Source organism: Myotis davidii, unplaced genomic scaffold (assembly GCF_000327345.1).
Source record: "Myotis davidii unplaced genomic scaffold, ASM32734v1 scaffold97, whole genome shotgun sequence".
In the NCBI taxonomy this organism is placed as follows: Eukaryota; Metazoa; Chordata; class Mammalia; order Chiroptera; family Vespertilionidae; genus Myotis; species Myotis davidii.
The window spans coordinates 1,121,972-1,146,706 of NW_006289392.1; the positions used below are offsets into that span (position 1 = coordinate 1,121,972).

The following is a 24,735-nucleotide window of genomic DNA, read 5'->3' on the forward strand; positions in this document are numbered from 1 at the left end:
GCTCTCTCAGGGGCGAGGTGCTGCTGTTCGTTCTCCTAGCCTTGCCCCCTGGTCCTGGCTGTGGGGGACACAGATGGGCGAGCCCCTTCTGCACCCCTTAGGGAGCAGCTGTGCCTGGAGGCTGAGGGGGATGATGGGTCTCTCCTTGCTGCCACTCACTGAGCTGCTGTTCCAGGTGGCCTGGGGGAGGTGTGAAGCTAGGGCTTTAGGCAGCGATGGAAGAGCCATCGCCTTTCCCTGTGGACCGCAGGAGCCACCGGACAGGGCCCAGCACTCGGTGGGGGCTGCCCAGGAAGCTCTTGTACTTGGAATGTTGTTAGGATGGGGGAGGGTGCCTAGACCCCACCTTAGATAGAGGAACCTCTTTAGCAGAACTGAACAATCCCTTCTAAACTAGGCCCACGAAGAAGAGGAAAAGTAAACATTATATTGCTTGTACATCACCATCATATTCTGCCATTGTATCATTTGCCAGTTAAAGCAGATGAAATCTCTATACATTTCCAGACTCACAGCAGTACTGCAATGGTTTGGGTGAGCGTGGACTTGCTACCTTGGTGAGAATTGTGTGGTTGAGAATCTGTGAGAAAGAATGAGCCTTTCTCTCTGGTTACTTGCTAAAAGGTTCAGACTTGCTCAGACTTAATTTCTCATAAAGATGCAGTTCTCTTGAGCAAATAGCTAGAAACCTGTTAGAGGTTCATTTTTTTCTTTGTCTTTTGGATAGAAATGTAAATCTGTGGAAGTCAAGGTGAGCTTACTCAATGGGCCAGGTGTGGTCTGTGAAGGGGCAGAGCTAGGGGTGGGGAGAACTTGAGCCTGCTCCCCAAAGTGGATGGTGAGGGCCTGAGCGTGTGGGGAGAATGGTCCTGCACTGAGTGTGGAGTGGAGGTACATGGGCCCCCTGGAGCGGGGCTACTTTCAAAATGGTGTTCAGCAGTGTTGCTGCTTTTTTGTTTGGTTTGGTTAATCCTCACCTGAGGATATTTTCCCCATTGATATTGAGAGAAAGAAAGGAGAAGAAGGGGGAGGGAAGAGAGAGAGAGAGAGAAAGAGCGAGAGAGAGAGAGAGAGAGATCGTGAGTGCATGACTCAGAGAAATAAAGAGGCGTGGATGTGAGAGAGAGACACACATGGATTGGTTGCCTCCCGCACACACTCCAATTAGGCTGAGGATTGAACCTGCAACCCGGGTACGTGCCCTTGACCAGTTACTCAAGAGCCTTCCATGCGCAGGCCGGCGCTCTAACCGCTGGGAACACTGGCCAGGGCAATGTTGCTTCCTAGAGGAGAGTGAAAACCAAGCAATATTCAGAAAGATGTCCCCTGCTGTCCTACCTCCCTGATGACTTCCAATAGCCAGGAGCAGTTGGACTTTGTGAAAGGACAGGACCAGACTGGGAAAGTAGGAGTGTGCGTGGTAAGGAGAAAAGAGGTGACAGAATTTCCATTTTAATCAAAATGCTTTGCAGTTGCCGAATGTGGTCATGGCAGTGAGGGCTGTGGTCTGAAGAGTGACAGACGGTGAGCTCATACAAATGCGTACTCCAAAGCCGGCTGGAATTCTAGCTCCATATTGGGCATTCTGCAGACTGTGCCCTGGAATCTGTTGGTCGCAAGTCCCTTGAATGAACCCAAGTTCTTTTCCTTTGAATTAGGAGAAGGCTCCACTTTCTCACAGTCTCCCCTGGTCCGAACAGCAATGAAAGCTACGCACAGACCAGTGCTGCGCTCCACGGAGCCACCAGGCCTGGGAGGCGTCCCCTTCTCTCTCCTGGACTCTGTGCTTGGCCCTGGTCCCTCTGCCGTGGGAAGGACCTTTGTTCTCACACTCCTGTGGGGTCACGTGGGCGCCTCTGGTGAGCTGTGTGGGGCACTGAGTCAGTGGGTCAGGTGCAGGCCGGTGCCCTTACCCCAAGGACTGGACAGGTAGGACACCTGTGTCTCTGAAGGCGGGCGAGGGGGCAGCACCAGAAGAGAGGCTGGTGATGAGATCTGGGAGATACTTTCACCGAAAGGTAGAGCACACGTGAGGGAAGGAGGTCATGTATGAGGATGTTTTTAGTGAACAGGTTTCTGCGATGGGGTGTCGATTTTTGCTGAGGCTCTCCCATGCCGACTGCGTGGGTGTCGTGGGACGTCACCCGAGTGGACACGTGGCTCAGCGAGAATAAACAGTGCCTGGGGAGGCTAGGAACAGGATGTGGATAAGACTTCTGAATAATAAACTTTTGACTCCAGGCGGGACCAGAATCTTAGCTGTCACCCACATCACTCTACAGGTGATGACCCTGCAGAGGTCGCCATGGCATGGTTTGTCCAAGGTCATGAGCAGGTTCATGACCGAGTCGGGATGAGGAGCCAGGTCCTGGGGCTGCTCGCCGGGCAGCCTTCCCTGCCCCTGCCCCTGCCCGTGCCCCTGTGCAGTGGCGGGCTGGAGCACGGCACCTCTCACACCGCCCGAGGGAAGTGGGCCAAGAAAGCCACCGCCACCAGTTGCCCATCAGATACTCTGATCTGGAAAAAAGGTGGGGAGTTACCCAGGAAGTGTTCATCTTGGTGAAGAACTTGGTGTGAAAAGGAGGTGGGAGTCCCAGGGCCGGTAGAGGGTAGTGGCTGCTGAAACCGAAGACCGGTCCTCTGGAGTCCTTTTGGGAAAATAAAGCCGAATGGTGCTCATCCCCCCTCTTCCTCCTGACAGCCACGTCCTGGGAAGCGGGCACCCCTGGGAGCTAGGAAGTCACTAGTGAAGGGAAGGACGAACATAAATAAGACTGAAACTCAGACTCTGCCAGCCGCCACCCTGACCATGAATGTGGGCAAGGGGTTCACTTGCTGAACCACGTGTAACGAGAGCTTTGGCCACTCCCTGGACCGCCTGTTGGAGAAGCACATATCTGTCATGCCTGCAGGCGACAGGACACGCAGTCATCACGCATGTGCGTGCTCCTCGTGTGTGTACATGCTCATGTGCCTGGAGCTGTACAGCGGTCTCCCCTTGTCCACGGTTTTGGGGACCCACAGACAACCATGGTCCTAAAGTACTAAGTTTTTCCAGCCACCGATGCCGTCTGCTCCTGATGTCCAGCCATTCACATCGTCATGGCTGGGTGATCCAGGATCACCGGAAGGAGGTGACCCTCCTTCTGACGTATGTTCAGAAGGTCAACAGCAGCCTGACGCCGTGTCGCAATGTTGATTTCACTTCATCTTACCACGTAGGGATGTATCACCTCTCACCATCAGAAGAATGGTGGGTAGCATATAGGGAGATGTTTTGAAAGTGAGACCACATTTCCATAACGTTTATTATAGTATGGTATAATTGTTCTATTTTTTATTAATAGCTGTTCATCACTTACTTTGCCTCAATTATAAAGTAAGCTTTATTCTATGTATAGAGAGGAAACATAGTACATAGTATAGGGTTCGGTGCTATCGGTTTCAGCATCCCCGGAAACATATCCCTCATGGATAAGAGGCTAGGCTAGTGTGTTCCAGAACATGCTTTGTCCAGAATGCTGCTAAGACATGTCCCAGTGCCCAGCATTGTGAAATACACTTAGAGTCAAAAGTGTTCAGTTAAAATGTTCTGTACTGTTACTATTTCTCAATTGGGACGGGTCATCGTGGCCCAGAGAAAGATAACATGGGGGTGGGGTGCACTACACTATCATGGACGAGGGTGTGTGTGTGTGTGTGTGTGTGTGTGTGTGTGATTGAGAAATCAGTTGTTGGCTTTGGCAAGGAGTAAAGGGAAAGCCAGCAACAGCGCTGTGATTGAGAAAGAGCCTGCTTGGGGCTGGGTGTGTCTACCGTGGGCGCGCACACTGGACACCACAGGCCTCGCAGGGACTGGCCGAGGCGGCTCACCTGGGCCCCAGGGTTCTGACACCGCGGGTTCTCACTGTGGGGTTTGGAAGGCGATGGCAGTGGGTGGCTTAGTGTAGTTGTCATGATCTGGGCCTTGAGGCCCAGATTGCGCGCTGCTGGCTCGAGTGTATAACGCTCCCTCCCCTCCCGCGTTTATCTAGAGTCAGTACCAGCAGCTCTCTCTGCAGCCTTTCACTATGGCCTTAACACATCAACATTCGATTGCAATAGTGTGTTGTCTCTAAGGGGCCTGCAGGCCTCCTGCCTGCCTCCTGCCTGCCCCACCAACCTGGCTCCTGCCCTTGGCGGCCGCAGTCCACCCTGTTCCTCCGGGCCAGGCCCCTGGGCAGGTGAGGGGCAGAGGAGGGTCGAGGTGGATCCTGGCAGAGGCAGGGAAAGGCCTGAGAACAGGAGTGTGGGTGAGAGGGAAGTCCGTGTTCTGGGCCAGATGGCCCACACACCAGCCAGCCGCTCAGAGCCCAGCGTGTGTGCTCGGACCCTCTTCCCGGTGCTCGGCTCCCTCTAGCCCGCCTGCTTCCCTGCGTCGTGGTGGCTCCATTGCTGGCTCCTGATGGGGCCATGGGGCTGGTGGGAAAGGCCCTGGTTCGGGAGCAGGGGCCAGGCACCGTGTCGGCTGGGCCTGCGGTCACTTGTCGACAGGGCCTCTGTCTCCTGGGGCGATCCCATGTGCCAAACCCACCCCTCAGAACTGCAGTGATGGTCCAATGCGGTAACATGTAGGACAGTCCGTTGGAAACCCAAACATGACCATGACCACCTTTCATTCGTAGACTATCCCCTGGTTTCTCGAAGCCTCTCTTTCGGTGAGGGCCCACCCTGCAGCAAGACTAGCGGGAAGACCTAAAGCTGGGCTTAGGGGAAGGCATGCATGTTGGGGAGCCGCCGTGGTTCTGAGAACATCTGGAAGCCTGAGAGAGGAGCATCTCGTGTCCGTACAGCTCGTTACTGAGCGCGTTCGCTGCCTGCGGCATCCCACCGGAGTGGGAGCTGGAGCGAGGCAGGGTGCAGGTCTGGCCCTCCTGGGTCCAGACGTCTTGGGAGCCGGGCCCTGCAGAGCCGGACCCTGCACAGCCTCAGCATAGCCAGGGCAGTGCTCTGGCCAAGGCCCAGGCTGTCTGACTGTCCTGGGCTTTTTCCTCCCACCCTCTGAAGTTGGATCCGATTTGGGGGTGTTTTTGTGTGTGTGTATGTGCCAGTGAGCAGTAGGGGGGGGGCTGTTCTCCTACCCCCTGGACCAGGAACAGGGTCTTCCTTGCAGGGGTCCGTAGGGAAGAGGGGCCTTCAGGCAATCTGTCTCCACTGTGCCCAGCTCCGGCTCCCGCTCCCGCACCTCCTTCCTCCTGTCGCCTGCCCGAGGGAGGGCCTCCTGTCCAGCCAGAGCAGTGGCAACCTGTCTTCTCCTTTTCCCACAGGAAGCTGCACAGCGGGATGAAGACGTACGGGTGTGAGCTCTGCGGAAAGCGGTTCCTCGATAGTTTGCGACTGAGAATGCACTTACTGGCTCACTCAGGTAGGCACGGAGGCTTTGACTGCCCCTCCCCGCACCGCCAGCCCCTCCTGCCCTCTTTCCTCCACTCAGAGAATGGACGTCCCCACTGCCCGCCAGGCCTGGCTCCCTCCACCTTGTCCCGTGGGTGCTCCCTCCAGGTTCATGGAGCAGAAAGTCCATCCTGAGGCTGTGCCCCACCTTCCCAAGCAGAATGCGGCCTCATTAGCAAAACAGTGGTGGAATTAGGTTCTCGCTCTCTAATGAATCTGACTATTGGGTTCACATTATCCAGGAGCCTTTAATTAAATAGATATAGAAAGGTTGGAACACAGAGCTAGTTACTCGTGCTGTGTTTTGCAAGTTAATTTTACCCCGTTCCAGCGGGGTCGCCTAGGCGGCTGTCGGTATTTTTTTCTCGTGTTTGGGCAAAGCTGCTCTGCCGCATTCGGTTTAAAAAGGGGAGAAGCCCTGACTCAGGGGGGCCGGGCGTTGATGGTGGGAGGCCGGACACAGCAGCCCCCCCTGGTGCTGCTGGAGGCCCAGGGTCACCGCTTTAGTTGCAGAGCCCAGCCCCACCCCGCCCGGTCCCCTGCCCGGCCTGTGCACGCTTCCTTCTCGTTCCCTTCCTTCAGCTTCGGCGGCACATTTTGGGGGAGAGGAAGGGACTACCTTCTCATCTGGTCTTGCTCTCCCCTCGTAGCAGCGGTCAGCGTCTGCCGGCTCTTCCCCAGATTGCTTCGGCGAGCATGGGCTTTGGGTCGTGCAGATGAAGGTTCCATCTTGTCTGTGATATGTGCTAACTGTGGGACCTTGGGCAGATCTGCCTTCTGAACCCCGGTTTCCACATCTGTAAATGCAGGTGTTGCTCGCTCGTATACTTCCTTTTAGTCTGAGGTGGTAGAATATGTTAAAGGCATCTGTAGCTCGCACCCTGGCATACAGTTGCTCTGTAATGAATGGCGATTGCTTCTGCTTCCACCTTCCTCTTTGCCCCAGCCGTGATGTCATCTGGGGCGTGTTCCTCTCACCGTGCTCCAGAGCTCCTGGTCAGTGGCCGGCTGCAGTCTGTCCTCACTCCATCTCCCGCGCAGAGAGTAAAAAAAAGTGGGGTGGTTTCAGTGCCTCGGCTCACTGCCTTGCCTGAAGGGCCCTCACTCCTTCTTGCTTCCTGTCCTTCCTTCTTCCACATCCAGGGGCCAGGCTATATGGAGGGGCTGTCTGTCTTGGCATGTCCCCTCTGTCCGCCTGTCTTTGTGTGTCCCCTTCCTCCTTCCCTTCCGGCCTTTCCACCCCACGCCTGGCTCCACTGCCCATCCTCGTGCCGCCTGCCTGTCCCATGTTGGCCGGCATCCCGAGTCCAGGTGTCCCTGCCCTCAGCGTCTGCCCGGTGCTCATGACTCCTTTGTTTGTTTCTGTTACTTGCATCGTCTGTCTCCTTGCTTCCCTTCAGCTTTTTATGCTGCTTAGGGTTCAGTGTGGGTGGGTTTCATGAGCTGTCTGCCAACAAGGCTGTTCGACCTCTGGGTTCGCTCTGCCTGCAAACCCCTCGCTCCCTCTGCGTGGAATCACCTTCCCTGTCTTCCTAGACCTTCCAGGTCCCTTCTGCAAGGCCGTCCTTGACCCCTCCCTCCCCCAGCAGGATAGTTGCGCCTTCTTCTGGGCGCCATGTCTTTATCTGGAGCATCTTTGGGCACACTCGTTCTTCATATCATGGCTATTTGTGGACTCGCCTTATCTCTTCTACTTGGGAGTCAGGGTTAGGAATTCGTGCTGACCATGTGACCTTGGGTAGATGTAAGCTCTGTGAGCCACCGTGTCCCCATCTGTAAGGTGAGTATTCGCCTGCCTCTGAGCGGCTGTGGCTCACATCAGATTCTTAGCGCTGTGCCTGGCGCATGACAGGTGCTCAGCGTGGGTAGGCTGCCCTTCCCTCTGCTTCTCTAACAGACGGTGAGCTGCTTAGAGACAGGTCTGTCCCACAGACCTTTCACCCCTTCGCTGGGATGTCTTGAAAATAAAATAGCAACGAGGGCTTAGGGAGGCAAGACCACTTGCTAAATTGTTAAACAGTGAAGGCAGAGACCTGGCGTGGCTGGGGGTGGGTTGGAGGCTGGGCTGGTGGTGCCAGGCCTTCTCTCCCTCAGATCCTGGTGGCACTAGTCGGGCCTCCCGTCTTCTGGCTCCTGCTCTCCTTGCTGGATAACAGAACCGTGTGGTGTGTAGAGGAGATGTGCACGATGTTCTTGCTGCCTGTGATGAAGGCTCCATGCAGGAAGCTGACAACAAGAATATTCCCTGAGGGCTGTAGTGCAGACCCATTTTGCAGAAGATGCCCAAGGGCTGGGGCTCCAGAACCCTGGGGACTGTTTTTTTTTTTTTTTAAAGGGGGCAGGCCATGGAGAAGTGAGCCTGGGGCCCGGTGGGGTCCTGGTGTCCTGGCTTCCCCTGAATGTCATTGCTGTCTCCTGCACGGGCACATTCCTGTTGGCTCCGGCTCAGCAGAGCAGAACAGCCTGCCCTCCCTCGCTCTCCCTCGCTCTGTGTGCTAGCTGTCCCCACCCCCTCTTGGCGAGCATGGGGGTGTTTGTTATTGTAGCTCTGGCCCTGGGCCAGGCCTGGCTGGAAGCCAGCCCTGTGGGTACAGTGTGTACAGTGAGTGCTGAGCCAAGTTTGTCATCATACACGATTACTTTTTTTTTTTCTGATCTGGAAGGGGTGGGGTGAAGGAGGAGGCAAGGAAAGTGTTTCTCCCATGCTTGAGTCGAGCCCACATTGAATCTGCGGAGTTGTTATTTGTGAAGGCTGATGGCTCTGGCTTGTTTATCCCTCAGCGTTTCCCCCTCTCTCTTCTCTCCATTTCCTTAGCCTCGGAAATCAGCCTGTGTGAGTCTGTCAGTGACTAGACTGCTAAATTTACATTCCTAAATCAGTTTTCATTGTGTGGAAATTGACAATTTGTTTAATTAGAAGTTTGCCCTGTAGGAGGCCCTTCCTAGAGACAATTCTTTCTTTCTCTTTCTCTCTCTTCCACTCCTCCTTTTTTTCTTTTCTGAGACCCTCAATGGTAGTAGTGAATGTTCAGTTTAATTGAAGCTTTGGTTTCGATTTGAGTGTGTTAACTAGTCAAGTGTTTGCAAGATGTACCTGATGATAACAATAAGTTTAAATGAACCAACATTAACCTGACTCATTAACTAATGAGACTGATCTGGCGAGGCCCCGAGTTCTCCGAGGCAGTTTGGGGGCTCCGGGAGGGTTTGAGGACTGGGAAAGAGGCGGGGGCCGGAAGACTGGCCACCCCCATGCTTTGCGGAGCTGGTCCTCCGGCAGCGTGAACCTTGGGTACAGGATGGTGGCGGTGAGCGGGGAGGTGCCCAGCCCCTTGGGGTCCTGGGGTCACTCTGCAGTCCCCTTCCTCACACGTGGCTGCCCCACCGCTGCGGAAGCGGTAGGGGTGGGTGCTGTTTCTTGGGCGCGCCTTATTCTCACTCTAGAGGTGATTCCTAGCTCTGGGGTGTCCATGCGAAGCCACAGCCCCGGGCGGTGACTGCAGTCGGTTCTGCGATTCGCTAGTGTATGGTTTCCGATTGGGTAATATCTCCCACAGCTTGGCTTGCCGTCCTGGTGGATTACAAGTGAGCACACACAGAACTGCTGGCCCCTATTTTTGACTTGGCTGTGCACTATTTAGAGGTCTGCGTATTTCTGCGGCCTGCTTGTATTCTGGGAGTGCCCTTCATTTTCGGAGCCAGCGGACATTTACTTAGCAAATGTCCTTTACCCTGGAGAAGCCACAGCACCCCTGCCCTCAGGGAACAGCTCCTGTCCAGTAGGAGAGATGTTTGACTAGAAGGCAGTGGGGAAAGAAGGTGGTAGAGTGTGCAGAGAACCATGAAGAGTTCTGGGAGGCATTCAGAGGCGGAGGGTGGTAGACTTAAAGGATGGTGAGAAGGGGATTCTGAAAGGAGCTGGATGGGGAAGGCCAGCTCACCAGGGTGATATGCATGGCGTTGGGGAGTGTAGGCTGTGTGGTGGGGGTGGGAGAAGGAAGGGAGAGAGCAAGCTTATGGAGGGCCTTGAGTAGCAAAACGATACGCATTTTATCTGCATCCCTGGAAAGCCACTGGAAGACGGAATAAGAGATGAAGCCCTCCCCGCTCTGGAATAGGAAGGACCGTGGGCTTTTTGATGTAGACTAGGCAGGCGTGCAGGGTTTATAAGAGTCCATGGAGAGATGGCATGACTGGCAGGCTATCTGGGGGCATGGCTGGAGTTTGGAGAGGCTCGTGCCTCTTGCACTGGTTAGGGGCACACACCTGCCTGAGAGCCCAGTGCTGTTAGGGGCCTGTCCCCTGTGCCTACTCCTTGCTCCTCTCTGGGCACTGTAAGCAGCCATGGCTGTTGAGAAATCTCCCTTGATATAACCCCTTCCCATAGCCAGAGCCAGTGGGACAGAAGAAGATGGAGCCGGGTGATGATTGTCTGATGCCAGCTGCAGTGTGGGGTGGCCAGGGCACATCACCTGGGGCCTGGGTCATCCATCTGGCAGGAAGGGGCAGGAGGGGTTGGGGCCAAAAACCAGATTGCTTCCCCCTGTTCTGATTGGAAAGAAAATTACAAAACGTTAAAGATGTGTGGGTCATACTTGTTCCCTTTTTTCTTGTTTTTGGAACATGTAAATTTGGGGTTCAGGGTTCTTCCCAAAGTCAAGGAAGGTGGGGGGGAGCAGAGTAGATGGAGGAGCCCCTGGGACTGTGAGGGTGAGGAAATGAGCTGGGAGAAGCCCCTTAGGGTGCACAGGAGGCTCTCGGGACCGGGACGGGCAGCTTCCTTCTCTCATTTACCTCTCTCCTCCCAGATGAGGTGTCTCCTGAGAGCAAGAGATTGGGGGCTGTCCAGGCAGGCCAAGCCCATGGTCACTTCATGCCCTCTGTCCAGTGAATGTCACTGCTTCCTGCTGGTTAGCTCTCCCCTCTGGGCAGAGCCAGGAGGGAGCCAGGAGGAATCTTCCTCAGGCCCTTTAACCTCCCCGCCCCCGCACGCATACAGGGGGCATGATGGGGGGTTGGGCACGATGGAGAAGGGCAGTGTGCGGTGCAGTGCGTGGCTCAGAGGCCCCACCGCCTCCCCTTGGGTCCGCGTGGATGCCAGGTGTGGCGAGGGGACAGGGCGAGGAGCAGCCGCTCTGCTGGGCTCGCGTGGAGCGCTCTCCCCCTCCCCTCCCCCGCTCTGACTTGGCCGGCTTCCCGAACTTTTTCCCAGAGCGGTGTCGTCACTGGCCTGCCCGCAGGTCTGGATGTTCTGCCAGCATTCCAGAGAGTTTATGATCGCTTGCAGATGTGCCTCCAAGAACACACTGTACCCAGAGCAGAAATTAATGCAGGCTTGACTGCTGTCCAAGCCCGTCCGCGGGAGAGGAGAAGGAAAACAAAAACTGTTTAATGCTGTTTATAAATTATACACCGGCTGATGAAAAATACATCCCCCCACCCCGCGCAACAGAACCTACATGGAGACCAGGAGGCCTGGTTTTGCTTTTTCGCTCCCGTTTTGGCTGGGATCCGGACCCCTGCTGCTGGCGCGCTGCCAGGGTAGTTTTCCCTTTACCTGATGAAAGACACTGGTTTTCCCAGCCCAGATGGGGTGGCTCTGGCTATGTTATCTGGGTTTTTATTTTTTTCAACTTTTCTTTCTTGGCCAGGGGTTTTGTTTACAGCCAGGGACAGGTTCTGGGCTGGTGCTGGCTGTGATGCCCACCCAGGGCAGAAGGCGCCCCTCCCCCGCCCCGCTGCTAGAGGTGTGTGCCCGCCCCCAACCCCGCCCTGAAGATTCCACTTGCGTCAGGCCAGCTGAGCAGAGAAAGTTTGGAAAGTTCATGGCAGGTCATTGTATTAAACAGTGTTTCCACCACTTCCCTCCTACCCCTGCACAGACAACCCCCGTGTGAAGAGGGGGTTCACATAGCCCCCCCCCCCAAATACACGTCTCTATCTCCATCTGGTGCCTTAGCAGGGGTTTGGGAAGCTCGTTGCCTCTGGATCCCAGCCTTTCCCCCTACACTCAAGTCCCCCATCCCCATTTATTCTATAAATTCGTTTCCACATTATGTCTATCCATTTACATGGCTCTTGTGTTTTTAATACCGCTAATGTTTATCATTTGCCCAACAGGCTCGACAGATTTTGCTTCCTGTAGAGCATCGAGGCTTTAGAGCCCCCTCGTTGCTAAGTAGCAGTCTCCCTGTACTGTAATGGGCTGATTTCGTATTCTGTTCAGCACTGGATCTTATTTTTGTATGCAAGACAAAGTGTTTTGATGGAGGACGATTGCGGCAGTGTCTGGAGGCTGTTTGGAGTTTTATGGGCTGTACAGTACACTGTGTGCTCTCTGAACAGAACACAGGCTGTTGAATTTTGGATTGGATTTGTCATTTTCCCCCCTCAGAGAGGAGCCTGTCTCTCTGATAGAACATTACTTTAAGGGTGGAGGGAAGAAAGTGGGAATTATGTAATAACCTTCTCTCCTCTCTGTCTCCCTGCCCCTCTCTCTGCGTCTCTGTGTCTCCCTCCGTGTGTGTGTGTGTGCATGTGTGCGTGTGTGCGTGTGTGTGTATGTGTGTGCACGCCTCGCTCCTCCTTTGATTCTTCCATCCCCACCCCCTGTCATTCCACCATATGATTTTGTGGAGCTGGATGATGACATTATTATCAGAAAATGATTGGCTCTAGAGAAATCGGCTCTGTGTATCTGCTGCTTATTCTCCTCTCTCTCCTTTCCTCTCCGCTGGCCTCCCCATCCTCCCCAGTTCTGGCCGCCTGGCTGCTCTTGTTTTTCCTGAGGCCATAGGTGGGATGTTTGTGTGGGACCCGCCCAAAGGCAGGGCCGTTTTCTTGTTTCCAGGGCCTTCCACCTTCCTTTTGCTTCCCAGACATGCACCCACCATGACTCTTTGCTGGTCATCCTCTTCTCTCCTCAGCCCTCGTGCGCCGGCCCCCTGACCAGGCCGGCCTGGGCCCCAGTGTGCCGGGCTGTGCCCCAGAGACAGATCCAGCCACCCACAGGCGCTGGCAGCGGGCAGTCATCCTTGGCACCTTCTCTGAGCTCCCTGTGGCGGCAGGGGCTCATTTTCAGCATTGCCCTTCTCTTCTGTCACCTCACTCCAGCTCTTCGCCCCTGTCCTTGGTCCGGTTAACCTCGGCCTTTCCTTATGCCCCTGTGTGTGTCCCACCTTCCTGCTTAAGTCTTCATGTGCCTTAGTCTCCATCCGTCACGGTTGGTCTTCTCCCCTCTCACCCCTCTCAGGTTCTTCTCTTGGAAGTTGGGTGGGGATTGAGATGGGGAATGAAACGTCACCGTGGCCCAGAAGGCTGGGGGTGGGGGGTTACTGTTGAGTGAACACCCTGAGAGCTCCCAGCACCTGCGGCCTGTGTGCTCTGTTCCTCTGCCTCTCGGGGACCAGAGCGGGGCTCCCTGGCTTGGCTCTAGGTCCCTAGTTTCCTTAAGTTGAGCTGAATGTGGTCATGCGGATGAGCAGGACTCAGGCTTGCAAGGTCCTGTCGGCCTTTGCTACTAAAAAGCATGTCTTGTGGCGCTTGTTCGAGGAGGTCTATACCAAGCAGAGCGCCGAGCCTGCTGGCACCATGTGCTTTCTTCACCGTCACATGCCATGCCTGGCACACAGAGGCTCTTTGGTAAGTTTTTGTTGAATAAGTGAGTACCCTTTACTGAAGTGTTTGCGCTCTGGGCACATCATACTTTGGTCGGCTCGGAGACTTACACAATTTCGGGTGCCCTCTCTCAGAAAAAGAAAATGGCTATCCAGCGTTAGAGCCCCTCCCAGGAAGTGGGCTGGTGTCAGGGCGGGGCCTGAAGCCCCAACTGGGATACCTTCAGGGAGAACAGGCCTTTGTGAGTCACCTGAGGAGCCACCAGTGCAGGCCCCACAGCTGGAGCAACCGAGTGGGGAGTCAAGGATAAGGATGCCATGGGGACATCTGCTCACTGCGGGGCCCTCAGAGTGTGGGGCCGGCCCGTCCATAGGCCTCAGGCCTGCTTTCTACCCGGGCCAGGACAAGCCACCCGCTGTGGGAAACGGCTGCTGGTCCCAGTGGACCTGGAAGCAAAGCTGGCCGGTACAGGTAGACCCGAGGCCCCTTCTCCCCTGAGCCACTGGTGGACAGAGACACATGGCAGCATCTGGGCCTCCACACTGGCCTTCCGTGACTCTCCACGAACCCACTCAACATCACCTCTCTCCTGGGTGCTCCCCTTGCCTGGGTCTGTGGGCAGTAGAGTTGTCTGGTGGGGCCAGAGCACTGGTCTCCTGGTGTGTGCACGTGTGTGTGAACATGTGTGTGTACTCGTGCGTGTGTGTGTGTGTCTTGGAGAGGAGCCCTAAGAGCGAGGTGTCCTGGGGGTGATGGGAAGTGTGCGAGGACTTCTAAGGGTCTGTTCTCCGGAGCTTCTGGATTCAGACTCACCCGTTCATGAGTCAGCGGAGGAAGCAGGATTGGATACTTCTTTGGGAAGGACGCTACTTACTCCCTGGAAGGTGTGGAAAAGCTGCGATTTATGTTCCCAGAACCGAGGGGCGGCTGTATGCGTGCAAGTGCGTGTTGGTGTATGCACGCGTGCGAAAAAGGGATGGCGAAGAAGCGTTTACATGAAGTACTCAGAATTGTTCCTTTGCGGTAATGGCCCCGCACAGACCATTACCTTGCAGATTTAAAACTAAATGAGCTCATCATATCTAGCGACTTCCACCGACATTCATGCTTGATTGCAAAGCCCGTGTTACCTTTGAATTTCAACTTCATTGTTATTAATTCTCAGATATTGGGGGTGCAGTTCTCCTTATTGGATTCAACCATGAACATGTTGATTTTTGTGTGATGGATGGGAATGTTTTCAACAGGACCCCACGAAGAACCTTTTCATTTTCAAAATAGCCCGGTGACCTCTAGGGCTGCGCCTGCAGTTCCCGAGGAGCCCAGTGTGCGGAGGTGGACACGGGTTGACTCTGGAGGGGGCTGAAGTTTTGCATTTTTTACGTTAGTGATTTGAGTTCCCCATGAATGATCCTGTGTTCTGTGCAGCACTCTGCGTTTTCATAACTGTCTCTTTCACTTTGGGTAAAGGAAGGGAGGGAAGAAATAGCAGCAGCAGCAGCATTCTGTGGGCAAAGGAAGAAAACAAGAGAATGGGGCAGAGAACAGGCTAAATTTAAAATTGTAATTGGCTGACTTCCACTGGCTTGCGGGTGTTTTAATGACTCATAATAACTTCATTTAAAACCAGCTGAGCAGAAAATAGATTGGAGAGGAGCCTCGGGCCATTATGGATTTGTTTTTTTTGACAAGCTCGGTTTTCAGCAGCCAGGAAGGCTCTCTCGCTCGCTCCGAGAGGCTTGGCTGTGCTCTCTCTCCCTCTCTCTCGGGTTGGTGGTCTGCCCGGGAGAGGTTCTATAGAAACCGGGGCTGCTTTTTTTTCACCCCACCCCCCTTTTCCAAACTGATTATAAATAGATGCCTTGAGGTATTATTTTTGCATCAGTACCATTTTTCCCCCTACTTTTGATGTGGTAAATGGAACATAAATAAAATTGTTTTTGAAATGACTGAATTAATCAGCTAGTAAGGCAGCGACGATGCATACCATACATTTTCTTTGCTTGTTGCCCTCATTCATTTTTTCGGGGCGTTTCCTATTTTTCCCAGAGTCCCCCTCCTCTGCCCCACCAGCCCCGCTTCCTCCCAGTGTGGGCCGGACCCTTCGAATGCCGGGCCCTCTTATCCGGATCTGTAGGACTTTGACAGGATTGGTTCTGCCCAGCTACCCAGTCAGCTCGAGGAAGCACGAGTTCGGGGAGCTGCCAGGAAAGGTGCCTCTAGTCGGTCTAAATAGATCTGCCCTATTCCCATGCGAGGGCGGGCGCCGGCGGCGAGGGCTCCTTTTTCTCTTCTCTTTTTAAAGTTGGCCGGCTCACTGTGGATGCTTCTGTCTGGACAGAAAAAGAGGCCGCCCCCATCTGATGGCTCGTAGCCATTTATCTACCTGCTCTTATGGCACCTGTCACCTTCTTTGTGTCGTGCTGTTTATTTGCTTGTCCTTTTTCGCCTACTAGGTCTAAGCTTCCTCAGAATACGTGACTTCTTCCCACCTCCCCCAACCAGAGTAACCTGCAGGGTGTTACAACTTGGTCGTTTTTTGAATAAACCACTGGGTGAGGGGTGAGTGGGTGAGTGTGTGGATAGGCGCCTGGTAGGGACTAGCTCTGAAGCGCTCCCCTACTTCCTTCCAGGCCCGGGCGTCAGCAGTCCGCTGAGAAGACCAGGATCAGAGGCAGGGCCTTAATGGCAGCATGTTCTGGTGCATTCCCACAGCCTAGCACAGGCAGGCTCTCAGGGACCATCTGCAGAATGAATGAATGGCTCGGGGTGGACAGTAGGGAGAGGGAAGGAGGGAGGTGCCCTTACATTTACCGGATGCCTCCTGTGTTCCAGGCATGGTGCTTGGCGCTCCGCATGTCTGAACTAACCTAATCTGACATTGACTTTAGGAGGCAAATATGCTGATTTCATTTTGCAGGTGAGGACACTGGACTTAAGGAATTGAAGTACAGTGGGGCCTTGACTTACGAGTGTCCCGACTAACGAGTTTTTTGAGATACCAGCTGTCTCTCCGCCGATTTTTTTGCATTGAATTGATAGAGTAATTTGAGTTAACGAGCTCCTTAACGAGCTCGGTCTCCAAACGAATTAAACTCAGAAGTCAAGGCCCCACTGTAATTTCCTTAAGCTCATAGCCAGGGCTCTCTGCCCCCACGCTCTTGCTTTCCTGGTATACCATACTGTTGCACCTGGCCCGAATGCTTGCTCTTCTGTGTGTAGAGATAACTCATGTCTCAGAGACTGGGGAGCTGAGGGGGGGAGAACAGAGAAGGCCCTGGGCGGGGAGGGGCAGTGCAACGCTCGGCCAATGCTCAGGGCCTTGCATCTGGGCCACCAGGAGCAGTTGTATATGTTTTAGCCTCTCCTGCTCTGCCAGCTGCTCACTCACAGCTCACATTGTGGTCATTGTGCACCCCTCTGCCTTGAAGGACCAGGTAGGATAGTTCTGGGAGCTTTGCTTGAGGGTCTGTGGGTGAGCATTTGGCTCTCTCACCCTGGCAAGAGCTTGGCTGTGTTTTTTCCCCACTCCTGCTCCCCACCATTGTCCCTGAGGGAGGAGGGGCAGGGCCAGAGGCTGCCCGTGGTCCCTCCTGCCTGGTGACCCAGCTGGGTGCTCTGCTCCGGGGGCGGGGAAGGGGTGTCTGTGGTGCTGAGTCGAGAGGGAAAGGGGCTGCTGGGTCCCAGGAATGTGGGCGCCGGGACGGCTTGGGTTGTCACCAGCTCCCAAGACTTCCAATGCCTCTGAGTGTGACACGTCAGAAGGACCGCGGCCTTCCTGACCTTGCGGATGCTGCCCAGTGACGATGGACCACTTGACACGAGGTTCATACGTCTCTTCTCCAACAACCGCATCTTCCCAGACAAGTGCTGGGGATGCTGGAGCCTTCTCTGGGGACCAAGTCATCCACCAAAAGGGAGCCAGATGGGGAAGGTCGGGCAGCAGAGCAGCCTCGATGACTGCTCTGGGTCACTCCATGTGGCTCTCTTGGGGGAAAACTGTCCATGAATGAATCAGCAGTCAGCAGTTATGAACTGAGGGCCAGTGGCAGGCAAAGCCAGGCAGGACAGACAGGCTGCGGCCAGCCAGGGCCCTCACCTGCCAGGGGCTGTGGGCAGGCTGAGCGGGTGATGTGAGCCCCCAGCGAGGGGAGGACCATGCCAGGCTGGGTGAGCTGACCGTCCTCACAGGGGAAGGAGTGAGTGCCGCCGAGTTCACAGGGAAGAGGAACTTCCCCGGGCCGGAGCTTCGTGGGATTTTGCTGGGCTCTTTCCGGCCAGAATGTCCAGGTGGAGCTTTGTGGTGGGAAAGGAACCTGCTTTCCTGGACAAGAGGGAGCCAGAGCTTCTTTGAGCTGGAGTCAGCCAGGCAGGCGTCTGCTCGCTGCTCCTACTCCCCTGCCCACGCCCAGCCCAGTGTCTGAGTCCTCAGAGCTGTAGGAGGTCCGACCCTCCCTGCCTGTGGGTTCAGAAACACTGCCCGCAGCTGGCCCTTCCCTGTGAGGGGTCCACAAGACAAACAGTTGGGAAAGTGAGGCTTAAAATTGGATGTGGATCCAGAGTATTATAATTAGCCTTTCTCATCCATGTCTTAATGAACCCCAAGATATGTCATCAGTGCCCAGGGCTCCCTGAAGCCAGGTTGGTGAGGGTGAGGCTGGGGCCTGGGACTTGGCTTTTCTGGAGGGAGATGGAGGGGCAGGAGGGATGACACACCCAGGGCCCTGGCCCTGTTCTTGGACCACACGAATGGAGCCCCTGGGTCTGTCTTTGATGAAGGACCTGCCCTGTGAGTGGGAAGCCAGGGAGAGGGGTGGGTGCTTCTGTAGTTAGGGCTCCCTTCCTGGAGTCTCCTTGATTCAACCTGACAAGGACGCGTCTTCTAGACTTTTCCCCTATAGTTAACATGCTCCCCCACCCCCACTTTTATTGGGATTCTTTCACTTGCCAGGGAAAAGGAAAAAGAAAGCAAGCCCTACACTTTTCATTAGGTGGTTGGAATAAGAAGTCTTCTGGGGTAGTTGGATGAAACCTCCGCAGCTCTTACTATTACAAGCTAATTGAGCACCGCAAGCTCATTGGCGGCTGCAATGAACATTTTGCTGGAGTAATTATGCAAGGCCACAGTCGTTTGCAGTAACAAGGTAACTCCAGGTACAGAGAGAACTCCCTGAAACTCTGGGTTTGCTGGAGTCTTCCTCCATCGTCTCTTTAATAGGAGCCCAGGACAGACAAAGGCCCAGAGACCAGGAGGCTGCTGTCCGTCAGGGCCTTCTGCCTGAACGGCCCGGGTCGCCTGCTCCCTCTGTTAGGGCCTGATGGGAGCAGCCCGGCCACTGGGAGAGCCCTGCTGCGCCGCGTCTACACTGACTGAGATTTTTAGCCCAGAGTCGGACGCTCTGGAATACAGGATGGAGAGGGACAGGTGCAGGCTCTGCAAGCCTGGGGACAGCTGACCGGGGACAGAGAGACTCACAGGCCAGTGTCATCGTATTTGACCAACACGCTGAAGGCAAGGCCTGACCACAGGCAACAAGGCCAGAATCACCTGCTCTGTCTCCACTGGGATCTGTCCATCCTGGGTGGGTGAGGCGTGGGCCTAAACATGGGACCAGGACAATTCCTGGGGCTCCTGTCCATCCCAGAGGACTCTTTATGGTGACACTCTCTTACACATGCTATCCTCCCCTCTGCCCCCCGAAGCATAGAATCAGGAGATGGGAGCCTGAACCTGCCATGGGGAGAGGGGGGTCGAGGAGGTGAGGTCCTGAGCATAGTGGCTGGGCAAGGGCCTCTCAGCGCCCTCTGGCAGGGGCCCGAGGGACTTGCCAAGCCAACGTTGTCCTCCTGGTGGCCGTGCCTGGCCTCTGGCCTGCCGCCCATCAGCATTGAATCATGCCCCTTGAGGACAGCATGTAACTGTGCTTCCCGATATAGCCCCAGGCCCGGGTGACAAGAGGAGTCGTTGTCAGGGAGCACTCCATCTTTCTGCCGCCTCATACCCCGCACAGCTTCCTCCCTCAGTTCTCCACCCTGCACAGCCAGGACTCTGCTCTGAAACACACGGAGAGCTGGTTTTTAAAAAACGTGACCCTTTTATTTATTTATTTTTTATCTTCTCCACCCCCCGCTTTAATCTTCAAGACTCTGCTGGGCCATCTTCTACCTCCATCTCACAACTATAAAAGTTTGTCACAGTCAGAGGCTGGCTGCATTGAGGCGGGAATGCGGTGTTTGGTTAAATTGTAAAATTAGCTAGGGGAGTTAATGAGGCGTCCTGCCTCTGCCTTCCGCAGAGCGGGAGTTTATGAAGGTGCTCCGAGCACCGTGCCCGAGATGGGAGAGGACTGGAGAGGCCAGGCATGAGGAAGAGCTCCGTGCGGGGAGTCCGCAGGCCTGGGACCGGCTGTGGTCTGCTGCTTAGCCGGAAGGACCTGAGGAGTCGTCCCCTCAGAGCTCTGCTTTCAGCCTCCCTAAACCACTTTGAATCCATAGGAGCTCCCTCCCCATGTCCAAGGGCTTCTGGAGGCCGCATGTGTCTGGCTGTGGTTGGCCATGCGAGCCGCAAATTCCTCTTTTGTCTTGTGTGAAGCTGAAGACACAAAGACTTAACTCTCTGCCTCAGAAGGCGTCCACAGCAGAAAGACCAAAGAGAACAATGACAACTGCAGTTAACATGTGCTGAGTGCCGCTGTACCCCTTGCTGTCAGCGTGTTGGTCAAATACGATGACACTGGCCTCTGAGTCTCCCTGCCCCCGGTCAGCTATCCCCACCCAGGCTTCCACAGCCTGCACCTGTCCCTCTCCATCCTATATAGGTGCCAGTCGCTGTACCCCACAGTCTCATTTGATCCCCACAAGACCTCGGTAAGGTTGGTGTTACTGTGTCCATTTGACAGATGAGGAAACTGAGTTTACTTGGCCCAGATCCCTCAACAAGTAAGAGGCAGAGTTGGGCTGCCTGCCTCCAAAGCCCTTGGTCTTCACCCCGAGGCGGAGTTGCTTCTATCCCTTCCCAGGCAGCCCACAGGCACGGTGCACACTTGCAGACACTCACCTGAAAGCTTTCAAAGTTGCGGGCAGAAGACCTGCTCACGGGCTACTTTCTGCACACACGCTACTTTCTGCACACACCTGCTCTCCGGTCCCGTACTTACACCAGACAGACCTTCCTGTTTCCAAGCAGCTATCCAGTGTCATCTTAGTTGTTAGATGCACTTTAATAATGCTTAACACGGGGAAGTCTTTCGCTTCTTGAGGTCAGCCAGAAAAGATCAGCTTTTTGTTTTTGTTTTCCACCGACAGGATGGTTCGTGCTAAGAGTGGGCATTACACGTGACAGGCAGTATTTCTGTTTTGAAAAGTGTGGAGTCTTAGTGCTTCTGAAATTTGAGCCTGAAAATGTCAGTGCTGTAGCTGTAATGTAACACCTCAATTACGGTGCAGGGGTAGGAAAGAAAGGCCCCGAAACCTGCGAGGTTCTTTAGATCCACAGCCTGAGCCACAATTACGGTTTCAGAAACACCAAAGGCAAGCCAATGAGTGTCATTTTTAACCAGTTTGAACATTTTACTACTTCCTAACATCAGACGGCCCAGGCTGCAGAGCCTGCTTCTTGTCCTCAATAAAGTGATTAAGCTGAATGGGTGTGGGGAGCATTATTGGGCAGAGAAGGGCTAAAAATAGCAATGCTCTGTTTTCAGAAAGCCACAGCAGGCCTGGAGCGATCCGAAGCCTTGAGGTGCCACAGCGGAGGGGAGGGAGGTGGCAGCCCCCTGGGTCTGGGTGAGGTGGGGTGTTTGGTAGATGTGACAGCGAGCCAGGTGACGGGTGTCTTTCAGAGCTGTCATCAAGAATGAAGTGTCAGTGGAAGCTACGGATGGGTCGCTTCTGCCTCAGTTTGAAGAAATCTCCAGGGTGTGTTTGTGTGTGTGTGTGTGTGTGTGTGTGTGTGTGTGTGTATTAATGAATTTAACTGACAACGCAATAGACTAGGATGGACACCTCAGCCTAAAATTTACATATTCGCCCCACAGTTGTTATATTTCCTGGCTCTTCTTGGGGAGAGAGGTCCAGTTTGGGCAGTGAGTAAAGGCCAGTTATAAGGGGCATTTACAGAGAGAGGTGGGGGAGGGAGGAGACCCTCAGAGCCCATTGAGCGTCTGTTGTGCAAACCCATGGTTAGCTAGGCTGCTCCAGGAGAGCAGAATTGGGGGACTTTTTGCTTACCTGAAGGTCAACCAAGCACCTTGTCTGTTTCAGTCTTTGTAGTCTGCTGTCATTCAGCAATATGAGGGTCCATTTTTCTACTTTAAGTGAATACAATTGATTGTTTTTTTTATGATAGATGCTTGCTTAGAAGTCAAAAGGAGAATGCCCAGGAGAGCCAGTCATGGAAGGGTGTTCTTAATTGGGGTTTTGTTGTAAGTCAGTCTCTGTATGTGTGTGAGCAAAAAGAATTCATTGTATTTTGCTTTGGAAGTATATTTTTTCCAGTTTTATTGCGAAATAATTGACATACGTCACTGTGGAAGTTTAAGGCATACCGCAGGATGTGTGTTTTTATACTCACTCAAGAGGAAAAAAGAGAAAGCAATGACAGACATTGAGGTAAGAGAGAAACATCGATCCCGTATGCTCTCTGACCAGAAATCAAACCCGCAGCATTTAGGTGTGTGGGACCACCTGAGCAGCCGGCCAGGGCCAGCATGATGGTTTGATTTACATATGTTGTAAAATGTTATCACAATAGCTTCAGCTAACACCCATCATCTCATATAGGTTCGATATAAAGAGATGAAAGAAGAAAAGAAATTTCTCATTGTGCCAAGAACTCTCTCAACAGCTTTCCTGTACACCATACAGCAGTGTCAACTTCAGTCATTATGTTGTGCATGACATCCCTAGTTCTTATTTATCATATAACTGGAAATTTGGACCTTTTGACAATCTTCCTCCAGTTTCTCCTTTCCCCACCCTCCGCCTCTGGTAACCACAAGTCTAACCTCTTTTTCTAACGAGTTTGATTTTAGATTCCACATAGAAGTGAGATCATACAGCATTTGTCTTTCTCTGCCTGACTGAGTTCACATGTCATAATGCCTTCAAGTTCCATCCATGTTGTCGAGAACGATGGGATTTTCTTATTTTTATGGCTGAATGGTATTCCGTTGTGTGTGTGTGTGTGTGTGTGTGTACCACAGCCTCCTTACTTATCCACTCATTCACTGGCGGACACTTAGGCTGTTTCCATCTCTTGGCTGTGGAAAATAATGCTGCAGTGAACATGGGAGCACAGATATCTTTCAAGTTAGTGCTTTTGCTCCCTTTGGCTATATTGCCAGGAATGGGAGCGCTGGATCATATAGTTGTTCTGTGTTTAATTTTTTGCGGACCCTCCATACTTTTCCATAGGGGCTGCACCAAGTTACCGGCCATCAATAGTGCCCCAGGGAGTTGAGTTCCCTTCCTCCACATTTGTGCCGCGCCAGCACGGCCAAGGGTGACCCTGAGTGGGGGCGGTGAAGGATTTAGAAAAGACAGATGAGAGAATAAAGCTGAGTCTGAGTGGGACGCTGCCCTCTCTGATGGAGAGACAGTGCCACCCACTACAAGCCATGTCTTTATTTTATAGAAGATTACACGAGGCAAAGTGAGGGCGTGGTCAAGATGTTTACAACATTCTCATGGGTTTCGATCCTACTCAATTACATGCACCTGAACTCTTCTCAAGCCCATATCACTCAGGCAGATGGGGCCACGTGTTCGGACCATATGTTCAAGCTTACAGCTATAGCTGTTGGCTATAATTGTGCTGGGAGGACTCTGCCATCCAAGCTGGGACTTGCACGTGGCAGTGAGAGGACTGTGCCCTCTCATTAGTCCGAGGCTTGAACCTGTCCAAACACTGTAGCCGCTCTCCACACACATCCGTGCCAGCATTTTTTACCTCTTGTCATTTTGATGATGGCCATACTAACTGGCATGAGGCGATACCTCATTCTGGTTTTAATTTGCATTTCCATAGCGACTAGTGATGTTGAGCATCTTTTCATGTACTTTGTGACCTTTCATATCTCTTCTTTGGAAAATGTCCATTTAGGTCCTTTGCCCATTTTTAAATTGGGTGGGTTTTTTTGTTTGTTTGGTTTTTTGCTAATGAGTTGTATGAGTTCTTTATATATTTTAGGTATTAATCCCCTATCAGGGGCATGGTGTGCAAATAATTTTTTTCATTCTGTAGGTTGTTTTTCACTTTGTTGCTGGTTTCTTTTGCTGTACAGACGCTTTTTAGTTTGATGTAGTCCCAAGTGTTTGTTCATGATTTTTTTTGCTTGTGCTTTAGGTGTCATGTCAAAAAATTATTTCCAAGGCCTATGTCAAGGAGCTTTATTCCTGTGTTGTTTTTTTCATGGTTTCAGGTCTTATTTGTTTTTAATCCCTGTTGAGGTGATTTTTGTGAATGGTGTAAGATAGGGGTCTGGTTTCATTTTTTTCGCATGTGAATATTCAATGATCTCAGCACCATTTATTGACGAGTCTGTCTTTTTCCCATTGAGTGTGACTGGCTCTCTTGTCCAATCCTAGTTGACCATATATGCCTGGGTTTATTTCTGGCTCTCAGTTCTGTTCCCGTGACCTATTTGTCTGTTTTTGGAATGTAATGCCTCCTGTTTTGTTCTTTTTCAGGAATTCTTTGGCTATTCGTGGTATTTTGTGGTCCATATAAATTTTAGGAGTGTGTTTTCCTACTTCTGTAAACGTTGCCATTGGAATCTTGATAGGGATTGCATTGAATCGCTAGATGGCTTTCGGTAGTATTGACATTTTAGATGTAATTCTTCCAATCCATGAACACAGGGTATCTTTTCATTTATTTGTGTCTTCAGTTTCTTTCATCAGTGTTTCACAGTTTTCAGAGGAGAGATCTTCCACCTCCTTGGTGAAATTTATTTCTAAGTATTTTATTGGTTTTATATGTCCTCTGCAAATAGAGACAATTTTGCTTCTTCCTTTCCATTTCTGATATCCTTTATTTATTTTTCTTTACTAATTGCTCTAGCTAGGACTTCCAGTTCTATGTTGGATAGGAATGAGGAGAGGGTGCCTTTGCCTTGTTTATGATCTTAGAAGGAAAGCTTTCAACCTTTCACTGTTGATATGATATTAGCTTGGGCTTATCATATATGGCCATTATCATGTTATTTCCATGCCTAATTTGTTAAGAGTTTTCATCTTGAATGGATGTTAAACTTTGTCAAATGCTTTTTCTGTATCTATTAAGATGATCATATGAGTCTTTATTCTATTTATTTGATATATCAGATTGATTGAGTTGTATATGTTGAGTCATCCTTGCATCTCAGGAATAAATCTCACTTGATGATGGCGAATTATCCTTTTAATGTGCTGGGGTATTCAGTGTGTTAGTATTTTATTGAGAGATTTTGCATTCATATCATCAGGGATATTGGCCAGTAATTTCATTTCTAGTAGTGTCCTTTTCTGGTTCTGGTATCAGAATAGTGGCCTTGTAAAATGGGTTTTGGAATTTTTCCTCCTCTTCAAATTTTTGGAAGTTTGATAAAGGTTGGTGTTAATTTTTCTTTAAATGTTTGGTAAAATTCACCAGTGAAACCATCTGGTCCTGGACTTTTCTTCATTGGGAGAATTTTTATTATTATT

The 24,735-nt window shown here is 52.5% G+C and overlaps 1 protein-coding gene across 1 annotated transcript in view; it reads left to right on the plus strand.

The window, feature by feature from the left end:
- The window catches only part of ZBTB16 (zinc finger and BTB domain containing 16), a 213,275-nt gene that overhangs the window by 90,037 nt on the left and 98,503 nt on the right, over positions 1 to 24,735 (plus strand). The window contains exon 3 of the mRNA XM_006761539.2: positions 5,307 to 5,404. Coding sequence (XP_006761602.1) covers positions 5,307 to 5,404 — 98 coding nt within the window. The remainder of the gene's footprint in view (positions 1 to 5,306; positions 5,405 to 24,735) is intronic.